Source organism: Dasypus novemcinctus, chromosome 12, assembly GCF_030445035.2.
Source record: "Dasypus novemcinctus isolate mDasNov1 chromosome 12, mDasNov1.1.hap2, whole genome shotgun sequence".
Lineage (NCBI taxonomy): Eukaryota > Metazoa > Chordata > Mammalia > Cingulata > Dasypodidae > Dasypus > Dasypus novemcinctus.
Genome location: NC_080684.1, coordinates 82,714,733 through 82,726,949, shown reverse-complemented (window position 1 = coordinate 82,726,949; position 12,217 = coordinate 82,714,733). Strand labels below are relative to the sequence as shown.

Genomic DNA, 12,217 nt, shown 5'->3' with positions numbered 1-12,217 from the left:
TATATGAAAATCTCACAGTTAAGATCATATTCAATGATGAAATGCTAAAAGCTCTCCCTCTAAGATCTGGAACAAGACAAGGATGCTCACTGTCACTGCTCTTTTTTAACATTGTGTTAGAAGTACTTGCTCAAGCACTTAGGCAAGAAAAAGATATAAAAGCATACAAATTGGAAAGAAAGAAGTAAAAATTTCACTATTTGCGTGATCCTATACCTAGAAAGCCCAGAGAAATCTACAACAAAGCTTCTAGAGTGGATAAACATGTTCAGTAAAATGGCAGGATATAAGATCAACGTGCAAAAATCAGTAGTATTTCTGTACACCAATAAAGAGAAATCTGAGGAGGAAATGAAGAAAAAATTCCACTTATAATAAAATTTCACTAGGAATAAACTTAACTGAAGATATAACGGACTTGTACACAGAAAACGATACAACATTGTTAAAGGAAATCAAAGAAGATGTAAATAAAAGGAAGAATATTCCATGATCCTAGATTGAAATTACAGATTTAACAAAATCCTTATTAATTCTTAACTTCAAATTAATTTATGTAAGAAACATTGATCTAGCACATACACGTAAGGCAAATACAAATCAAACAAGGATCTAGCATAAAGAACAAAAAAACCTAGGAGTCTAGCAGAGGAAATAAGTCACTAAAAAAAAAAACCTACAAAAGAGATAATAATGGAGATAAAAGTTCCCTGGAACTCAAAAGAGTGATTCCTTAAAGAAGACTTCACAGAAATAATGTACTCAAAGTAGGTTTGAGGAATGGTTTGAAAGTGAGATTCAGAAACTGAGTAGAGAAAGGTATTTCAAACAGAATGAATGTGCTGGAGCAGGAAAGCAAGAAAAATATCATAGGGGCCTGATCAGAGTTCAGTTTTGCTGGAACTTGGGTTCTGTAAGGAGGAACAGAGGAAAAAAAGGTCAGGAAGGTATTCAAAGAAACAGCTTAGACAGTTCCATGAAACTGAACCTCTGAGCTGTAGTTCAATCAGGCAGTTTCCAACAGAATTTTCCTCTGTTTTTTAACATGAGGAATAAAAATAGGAAGAAAACAATGCACAACACTTGTGATTTTATTATAAGCTATTGATTATACATTTTGGATAGACTGTATGGTATGTAAATCTATGTCAATAAAACTGCTTTTTAAAAAAATTGTTTTGGCTATTCAGGGCTCCTTGCAATTCTATATGAATTTGAGGATCAGCTTTTCCATTTCTGCAAAAAAGGCTGCTGGAATTTTGACAACTTACTACAAAGCTAAGTAATTAAAATAGTGTAGTACTGGCATAAGGACAGACATATAGACCATGGAATCAAATTGACAGTCCAGAGATAAAACCCATATTATGGCCAGTTGATTTTCAACAAGGGTGCCAAGTCCATCCGATGGGGAAATACTAGTCTCTTCAACAAATGGTACTGGGAAAACTGGATATCCACATGCAAAAGAAAAAATTTATTACTAAACGATGATGTGTTTTGATTTGGAATGATGAAAATAGTCTAGAAATAGTGGTGAAAGTTACACAGTATTGTCAATGAACTTAATATCAAAGAATTGTTCTTTGATCATTAAAATGATTTTTATGTTATATATATTTTACCACAATTAAAAACAAATAAATTGTTTAAAGAAAAAAAGATGTGGAAAAATCAGCCAACACCCAACGTACGCACATTAGTAACGTTTCCTTTCTAGTTTTTGATAGGCAAAGGTTAAACAGTAGAAATGTCTTTAAGTCATTTCCGATCAGGTTTAGGCAAACTTGTAAAAGAAATGATAACTATCTTATTCCTCTTTATTTACTCTTTTATCCTTCATGTTTAGCAGTCACTTTCCCCTCAAAGCCATGGTTCTCAGATTTCTTCATATTTTCTGTCTCAGAGTGCACATTCACAGAAGCAGGATATTAGGAGTAGGTTTTCTGTATGAGAGCAAGAAAAGCTGGAGGAAAGTAATTCTAAAGAGAAATGAATTGGGAATTTCAGTCTTTTTAAGAACCCAAAGAAAGATTCTGGGGAAGCAAAAGAAGGAGTGGGTTTTCTGGCTCTTCAAATTATACCAGAAAGGAAAGGAAGGACACCCTGTGTGAAGAAGCATAAAATACCCTAGGACCATTTTCATTAGGAATTTTCTAGCTCTGTCCTCTTCCTTTCTGGGCTCTACTGGACTAGAGGATCAGGAGCTACCATTAACAGCTCCTCTTGGTTGACAGACATTGCCAATCCTAGCTATGCCTGATTCAGTGTTCTTACTGCTGCTCTCCATATCAGGAAGTCAGAGAGACTTACTGAGCAGATGTAACAAAGAATTTGACAGTCACTGAAGGGAGATTAAAAATAGTAATTTTGTTACAGAAGCTTTCTGATAAAGCAGTGAAAGCAGGGATAGTTTCATTGTTTGACTCAACTCTGCTAATTGAATGACCTTATGATGCTAGCTAAAGCTCTACCAGCATTAGTATGTATTAAGGTTGAGTTTGGGGATATCTATCTTCAGCTACAATTATTACAATGTATATATACAGTAGAATTTCTTCTGCTTATAAATAATAAAATTCATACTTTTAAAATGCTAAAGAATCTTCTTATATCTACAGGAACCAATATATTCTTATCCCTTGGCCCAGGTGAACATGGCTACTACTTGGGCTTTATTTACCTCAAGGTAAAAGAACAAAAAACTACTGAGACACACTCAATTTTCACAGCTCTAGGTGTGATAATCGGGTCAGCTGATTCCTCAAATTGGGCAATAATTCTAGTTCAGTTTAACAAAGATTTACTGAACCTTTACTACATTCCAGACACTGGGAATACTAGGATTATTAAAACAAACCTCCACCTAAACTAAAACTAAAACACAAACCCAAATAATCATTACTTGAAAATAAAATATTTATTTTATTTAAAATAAAAATATTTTAAATTTTAAAAAGTATTCTGAGCAGAACAGAAAAAGAGGATGGAAGACAACTTATATTTCTAAAAATAATCTAACATTTTTCTAAAAATATTTCTAAAATTTATTTCTCCCTCTGGCTGAAAATATCTGATCTTCAAGCTAGTCATAAACCTTATGAATTTAGCTTTTGACAGAAAGGCAATACAGTATATAATGTCTCAGCAGGATTTCATCAGATGTAGTTTAGTTTTACCCATTTCAAAGACATCTGGAGAGGAAGAAAGGTAGATAGCACACTAAGTTTCACAGCTTAATAAACCAGTATTGTGGGAGCCCATAATAAATAAATTTCTGCACTGAAGGCAAATTTCATTCCAATCATTCACCTTCACAGGACTCACAGAGACTATTTTATACTAACAAAAAATATTTTTCCAAAACACTTCTAGCAGCATAGTTCATTAAATATTGTCACTATAAGACATATATATACTAAATAAAAGAATATATAGTGACTTCTGATGAACACATGAATTCAATTCCTTTACTTCTAAACCCTATTAAAGTTACAGGTGAATGGGAAGTGGATTTGGCCCAATAGATAGGGCGTCTGCCTACCACATGGGAGGGTCAAGGTTCAAACCCAGGGCCTCCTGACCCATGTGATGAGCTGGCCCATGCACAGTGCTGATGCGCGCAAGGAGTGCCGTGCCACGCAGGGTGTCCCCAGCGTAGGGGAGTCCCACATGCAAGGACAGCTGCCCAGTGCGAAAAAAAGTGCAGCTTGCCCAGGAATGGAGCCGCACACACAGAGAGCTGACGCAACAAAACGAAACACAGATACCGGGTGCCGCTGACAAGAATACAAGTGGACACAGAAGAATACAGCGAATGGACACTGAGAGTAAACAACTTGGGGGGGGCAGGGAAGGGGAGAGGAAAAAAAAAGAAGTTACAGGTGAAGAGAAAGGAAAAGGGGATAACAGCAACACAATGTTGGGGGGTATCAAGCAGGATACTGTTATACATAATATAACTGTTATGGGTTGAAATTTTGTCCTCCAAAAGGATATGCTAAAATCCTAACCCCTGGTATCTGTGGATATGATTGTATTTGGAAATAGGGTCTTTATAGATGTTACCAATTTAGGATGAGGTCATATGAATTTGGGTGGACCCTAATCTAATAGGACTGGTATCCTTACAAGAAAAAGAGAAAGAGACAAGGAAAAGAGACACACAGGGGAGAAGTCCAGAGTTTTGCAGCTACAAGCCATGGAATGCCAAGGATTGCCAGCCACCACCCAATGCTAGCCATTGGAGCAAACACGGCCTCGCCAACACGTTAATTCCAGATAGAGAACCCTGATGGCCTCCAGAACTGTAAGAGAATATATTTCTGTTTGTTGGGGGTAGGGTGGGGACAAAAAGCAGTTTTATTCACATCACAAGCAATAGTTCTCAATATAATCACAAGTTCTGCATTCATCACCACAATTTTGGAATTTTTTTTTAAGGAGTTATTGGGGATTGAACCCAGGACCTCATACATGCAAAGAAGGCACTCATCCAGTAAGCTACACCCACTCTGTTAGAACATTTTCATTGTTTTATACCCCATACCCTTTATATCCCCTATTATTGACTGATACGTAGCATTGGTGTGGTGCTTCTGTTACAACTGATTAAAGAATATTAAAATATTACTGTTAACTATGGTCCATAGTTTATATTAGGGGTATTTTCCCCACATATTCCCTACTATTAACACCTTGTAATTAATAGTAATGTTCATTTGTTCTAGTTCATGGAAGAATGTTTTTATATCAGTACTCATTCCTGTTGTTTTAAACCGCTAAGTGTGTGGTACTTTGTTACAGCAGCCCTAGAAAACTAATAGAGTAACTGACTTAGCAGAAATAAGAAAATGGGACCCAGAAGAACAGCAGGAAGATGAAAATTAAGAAAACTTTGCTGAACTTAAAATTAGAAACTTCCAAACTGAGAAGTAATACTGAATATTTATGTAGCAGATTGATATTATTGATGAATTCCAAAAAGAAATAATGGATTGTTTATAAACTGATCTTTTCCTCTGGGCATATTAGATAATATTGGATTCATAGGTTTACTTGATTAAGGAATTATGTTAACCTCTTGTGTGACCAAAGGGTGGGGACTCACAGATGAAAGGCACAGCAAAGACCAGATTTGAGGGCTTTTAATGTCGGAGTTTTGATATTGGAGTTTCATACTTAAGTCTTAAGCTGGAGCCCCAGGGAAAGAGACAGAACTGTTCGCCTGACAATCTACAGCTGACCTTGTGGAAAGAGGCAAAGCTTAGAGAACCTCATAGTCTACAGCTGCCCTTATAAAGGAAACAGAGGAGCTGAGTCCAGAGGAACCTAGGAAGCCTGAACCCTCACAGACGTCAGCAGCCATCTTGCTCATGGAAATAGACTTTAGTGAGGGAAGTTACTTATGCTTTATGGTCTGGTAACTGTAAGCTCCTACCCCAAATAAATACCCTTTATAAAAACGAACCAATTTCTGGTATTTGCATCAGCCCCCCTTTGGCCGACTAATACAACTTACAACATTGGATAAAAACAAACCTACACTAAGGCACACCATCATGAAATTTCAAAATTCTAGGAACAAAGAGAAGATCCTAAAATCTTCTAGAGAGGAAGATTAGGAATCAGAATTATTTCAGACTTCTAGACGTGAACTTTAGAACTTGAAGAAAACTGTAGCAATGTCTTCAAAGTTTTAGGATAAAATAATTTCCAATTCTATGCAGCCAAACTTAATATGAAAAGAGAATATTCCTAAATTTCATCAAGGCAGGAAAAACATTTATAGTGCAATCCATGGTTAGCTGTAAACAGCATCTACTTAGTCTTAATAATGACACTAATGACCTAATTTGTTAAAATTTTATTGATGTGATAAACAGGTATGTTAGCATGCATGGGTGCATATATGATGAAGGTAAGACAGATGGGAGGTGAAAGAGCCAAGACCTCATCTTACTATAGGGAAGGAAGTTAGTAGAAAATAACTCAAATAGAAAAATCAAGAATTAGCACTATGAGCACGCCATTTGGGGGCACAAAGGTAAACATCAGAAGAAACATCTGCAAGCTAAAAATGATGACTTACAAAGAATGAGAAATGGGGGCTTATTTTTCATAATAAGCAATTTGAATTTTAAAATTATGTGCATTGGAACATTGATAAAAATAAAATAAATTGTAAAGAATAATTTATTTATATATTTTACATATTTATTTTAAATATGACTTATTTAAGCTTAGTGTCTATATGCTCATTCCTGTATTAAAGTATACTATTCTTTTTTTCACTGGATTTCTTCTCTGTGATAGATATTTTATTCTTACAAGAAAAGAATGAAATTGTTTTCATCAGATTTTACTATTATAAAGAAAAATCAGGAGAAATTACATAAATGTGACAAAATATTTATTGAAAAAAATCCAATACCAAGGCAGATGGGAAAGTGCAAATGAACCCTTGGTTTTTAAAATAAATAACCTTCTAGGGGAAGGTTTTAAGTCATATTCCCTGGCTCACACACAGAAAAATATGAAGCAGGAATAAGTTTCATCTAAACCCATGTGCATAATATGAATGCCTGCCCAAAGTGGTATAAATCTTTAAAAATCTTTAAAATGTATACCAGATATGAGCCATAATAAAATTGCTCATATTCATTATTACATATGTTAGGGGTTCATCCTCTTTCTCACCTGAATTGCAGAATCATCGGAGCTTGAAATAAGAGTCTTCCCATTGGCTGTGAACTGGATGTGCCGTATGGCTTTCTTATGCCCAATCCTGGATCGGAAGATTCTGCTGTTCAGAAGTTCTAAAATCTTCAAAAAAGAAAACCACAGAAAATTAATACAAAGAAATACAGCAACACCCAGGCATTATACCCCTAAGATTTAGACTAAAATTAAAACTACAGAAGGATATTGAATATCCATCTCAAAGTGCTTTCAGTTTAACTAACAAAACGCGAATGTACACATACTTAAATGCAAGCATATGCACACACATAGGTGGACACACGCACCCTAAAATAAAGAAATGATCAGACAGCAGTAGGATTCAGTGGTCCTTGTGAGCATTCAACTACCCAATTCATCAAATAAGTGGCAGTCGGGGCTCAATCTCCAAAAAGAAAATGACTTCTGAGATGGAAGAGAGAGGAGAAAGAAAAAAAATCCTGGATGAAACAAGGCAAGCTCTTCATAAAACAAGAGACAAGGAAAGATAAAGGATGACAAGAGAGACAGTTAAAGAAAGGGAGAATATGAGAAGGCTGGGGGGCAGCGTGCTGTGAAGATTTAAGAGGGTTAAAGACCAACATGCTGAAGTACCGAGATAAAGTGCTAACAGAAATTTAAAAAAATAATGACTAAGTCAAGAGGCCTTCAAATGTACACATGCAATCAATCAATCAATAAATAAATATGGTTTCTTTTCCCAAACAAATAAAAATGTACTCAAGGGAAGACTAAGGAAAATACAGATACTGGTAAAAAGTAAGATTTCAGAAATTCAAACCTAACCTACATGTTTCAAAAAAAGGCCTCTTAGAAAGCAAAGGGGAACTGTGTAAATGAAAAGCCTTCCTAAATAGCAGGATGGACATTCTTGCAATTTCTGATGGGGGAAGGGAAGGGCAGGACAGCATAATAGCTGAGTACATAGTCCAAAGACCTTGGTTTGAATCCTAGCTCTGCCATTCACTAATTTTTTGAAAGTTATAATAACAAAGAGTTTATATGCCTGCAAAACGAGGACAATAATACCTACCATCCAGGATGATATAAAAAATTCAATGAAAGCATCTAGCACAATAAACACCTAATAAATGGTAGTTGTAATTGTTATTAAGTGATAATACTAGACTGAACCATACAAAACTGCCATTTTATAGGTTAAAATCAGCCAAATATTGGTAGTTTTATAAAGTTCATAATATATTATTTTTAGTATTTGATGACTTGGAGGGAGATAAGGATATGGAAAAGGCACATGCATGTTTCGTGAATTATTTTCTTGAACTATCTGGAAGGCTTATTTAAAAGTACTTAGTAAAAACAAAGGAATATGGTGTTGGCTTGGCACAAGGCAAAAAAAAAAAGGGGGGGAGACTAAGAATCTCTTAAAAATAAATAATAATATACAAGTTTGATATATGAGACTAAGAGGGTAAGACCCACAAATCATCCCTTGCTTAAAACCAATATATTTTTTCAGAATAGCACCCATCTTAACAATTAATAAGTAATTTTTCACAAGAATGAGGACAAAATAAAGCCTTAATGCTGAATCCATACTACAATGCCTCGGCAAATATACTATAGCATTGATATCACTTTACAAATGCTTCCTTCTTCACTTTGTGTATAAACATATACTCTCCTGTTTGCGGGGCAATACAAACCAGAGAATATTTGTGTAATTGCTCATGAAAATGAATCCAAAGTAAAATAAATGAGGATAGTGATCAATTAAGAAATAATTTCAAAAACCCAAAGTGAAAGAAAGTGCAAAAAAGAAGCCACTGTTCTTTAAAAAAAAAAACTATTATATAGCTAGAGAAAATATGCTTTTGTAATGAATGTCATGTGATAAATCAATTATTTTTATCCAAAATGACTTTTTGCCTTACAAGCTGATTTTGTTTTTTATTTGGTCTTATTTGATAAATTAAGTATTTCAAGTGGTAAATAGGTATATTTCTAATAAATATCAAAAGAATAGCAAAGGGTGGTGAAATGGGGACGCATAAGGCAATGCTGCATTGATATTCCCAATAAACTTCATCAGACCAAATTCAAAACTTACATCCCCAAATGGTTGAGTTTCTAAGAGGAGAAAAAAATATGCTCTTTGCATACTCAGGTAAACCCCTAATAGCAAAACAACTAGGTAGAGAATAAGGAATACAAACCCCTAATAGCAAAACAACTAGGTAGAGAATAAGGAATACAAAAAAATAAGTATGAAAAATAGTAGTAAAGGCAATCTGAATAATATAGAACCAACTGGATTATAAGATTATTTTGGTCTAATGGAATGATTAATATAACATAGGAAGGCTTTTTTAGTATATAAGCCTATATATCAGACATATAATTAATTTTAAATAAATATATATACTGCATAGAATGACTCTGAAGACTATAACCATATACCTCAAGGGTTCCATCTTCATCTCCGAAAGCAACATACTGAAGATGTGGACTTAAGCAACAGCAACTAACTTGAGCTTCAGTCAGATAATCGATATGACCTGTTTTCCCATTAATTAGCTAATGAAATATAAGGCACAATCAATTATTAGGTTGTAAGAGCAGTTTTTGTTCTTTAGAAAGGAGACTTCGATTGAAAAAAAAAAAAACAGAAAATAACCAACAAGTTCTCCCAGGGAACAACAAAACCCTATCCTCATCTCAGCAGCTGCATTTAGCACTTCATGCTTTCATTTCATTTCACTTTTTTGGTTCAAATACATTTTTGTAAAATAAAATGAGCTTTAAAAGGTTTATAAAGCAGCTGCTGTGCCTACCACCTGAGACACATCTCTCTGATTTGTAATCCCACTGATAGCTCCATACCCTCTTTTCCATTTCTTCACAAAGCCCATTTTAATAGGTTATCATTTGTTAAAATTCACTTTTCTGACATTTTTCAAGAGGGTTACTGAAATGGAACTAAGACAGACATTTCATAAAAAGACAAGTCCAAATTAAAATGGGTTTATATCTTCCTAATTACTCAAGAAACAGTGTAAATTAAAATTCTTTTTCTTTTGGACAGAGGAAGGGAGGTACACTGGAGAAACACAAGCATAATTTGGATTGCTGAACTTGTAATGCCTAAACTAAGACTAACCAATTTCATAATCTGTACCAATGCCATGATTATTTTTTTTAAATCCCACTATTAAAAATGCCCTACTACTCAATTCAAACATGTGACCTGGGAAAATATTTCTGAAGTTTAAATCAATTATCAGCCAACTCTCTATAGCTTAGTGTTACAACCTAAAAATCCTGAATTATTTTTCAACATGAAATAAACAGACATCTTTGTTCCAGGTACAATGATCACAGGTAGTTTATTCTTTATAATATTTTACCTAGCAGTTTCTGATCTATTAGACATTTAAAATGAAGACTAAACTACTAAAAGCCGAATATCTTGCTTCTCTCAAAGGTAAATTTCCAGATACCTTTTTAAAGTAGTAACTAAAAACTGCTTTGTTCACATAAATGAAATCCTCTAAATTTTCCCACAACCATCCTACCACCAACACAACAGTACTAGCCTGTTCTTGAATGCCAATGTTTCTTAGGGCATCTGCTCTTTCTTTCATCACCTACCACTTAGAGCTACTAAATATCATTCCTCTGCCAATGGATTTCTAGGGCTCCTTTTCTCTTCAGGTAGTCAGAAATGCCTTCCCCTTACAAGTTCCACCTTTTGTTGAGGTAAGGGTCTGAAGTACAGCTGTTTGGATCCCAAAGTGATACAGTTCTTTCACTACAGTAGTTTTACTATACAACTTTTTCCTTCTCAGGGAACATTACAAGCATTCAATAAATATTTAGTAAACAACTGTGTGAGTAAACGAATGAATGAACAGGTTATACTTTAGGATGTGAAGCCCAGCCCCTTCCACTTCAGGTCCAATAGGTCAGACTTCTGCACTTAAGGTGAATTTTGTTCTTTCAGAGAAACAGTATTATCCTTCCCTGAAATAAGGCTTCTATTGGTATGTCTGTCCCCCTCACATACTCCATCAGATATGTCTGAATCCCTACTGTGGACAAGTTCAAGTTCCTTCCCATGGCATTCCTTTCCTACATAAAAATTAAGGAATATGATCATAGATACCAACAGGAGAGGAATGAGGTGAGGCGAAGTATCACCTAATTTAATTCTAAATACTGGCATCATCAGAGCCTCAGCTTAAGACCCATGTATTTATTCATCTAATGTCTACTGGCATTTTTTAGGTTCTATAAAATTATAACTAATCCTAAGTCCAAATACAAACAAGAAAAACTGTGAATTATGAGTTTCAAGCAAAATTATTTTTCCTATTGTTTTCTAAAAAAATACTCACTTGCAGACGTCTTATATTATCAACTGCAAGAATCATCACTTCGTTCTCCTGAAACACAACATCTATTTCTTGCTTTAACACAATAGCAGAGTTCTTACAGACTTTCTTTGTCTCCCAGAGCTGGTTAAGAGTGAAAAGAAATTAAAATAAGATACCTGTATATTCTCAATTCATCCTTTGAAATAATGTAAAAACAAGTCTTAGCCTTAAAGCAAGATGCAAACCATGTTTCAGATTCAAAATGTTTATGATGTTGGAAAATTTTCAATTATTAGATTATAATTCAATTCAATAAATATTTATTAACAGATACATAGTAGGAAGAAGTTATTATTTTTTTGTTGTTGTTAATTTTTTTTCTTTTAAAGGAAGTACAAGGGAATGAATCTAGGACCTCACACCTGGGAAGCAGGCACTCAACCACTGAGCTATAGCTGCTCCCTAACAAGAGCTGGTTTTTTCGTTTGTTTGTTTTCTTTTCTTTTCTTTTAAGAGATACTGGGGATTGAAGCTGGACCTCATACATGGGAAGCAGGCACTCAACACATGAGCTACATCCACTCCCCGAAGCAGTTATTATTAAGAGTTATGGGTTCTGGACCCAAAATGCCCCAAAATGAATCCCAGTTATACCTAAAGCTATGACTTTGGACAGGTTCTTAAACCAGTGCATGCAAAGCAGTGTACTAAAGGACCTGCTGCTGGTTCTTCAACTATTTGATACCAGTTTACAACAACATAAGGAGCTAGCACCAACAAGACTTTCTTGATGAAAGGCATAGTGCATCAATTTATATCCTGGCTCAAGATCATTAAGACCTGCACTTCACAACATTGACTTAAACTTTTGGTGCCTATTTCCTCAGCTGTAAATAGGACTGTTGTGAGAATTAGTAAATCAATACATGTTCAGTACAATTTGTACAAAACACTGTATTACATGCTACAGACTCCAACTAGGGTCTCTGCCCTCAAGGAGCTTATAATCCAAGATATAGTGTGAACAAGTCAGATAAGCAGTGCAGCAATGGAGGAGTATATCAAAACTATAATTAAATTCAAAGCAGAATTTAATAAACACCATAAGAAAATTACATCAAGTAATGTGGCATTAAAGG

The 12,217-nt window shown here is 34.7% G+C and overlaps 1 protein-coding gene across 4 annotated transcripts in view; it reads right to left on the bottom strand.

Moving 5' to 3' along the window:
• Positions 1–12,217, bottom strand: part of APAF1 (apoptotic peptidase activating factor 1) — an 82,915-nt gene that overhangs the window by 18,711 nt on the left and 51,987 nt on the right. For all 4 annotated transcript variants that reach the window (XM_004464146.5, XM_058308591.2, XM_071219029.1 and 1 more), the window contains exons 20-22: positions 11,100–11,219; positions 9,163–9,279; positions 6,700–6,825 (exon numbers count right to left, since the gene is read on the bottom strand). In XM_004464146.5, coding sequence (XP_004464203.1) covers positions 6,700–6,825; positions 9,163–9,279; positions 11,100–11,219 — 363 coding nt within the window. The remainder of the gene's footprint in view (positions 1–6,699; positions 6,826–9,162; positions 9,280–11,099; positions 11,220–12,217) is intronic.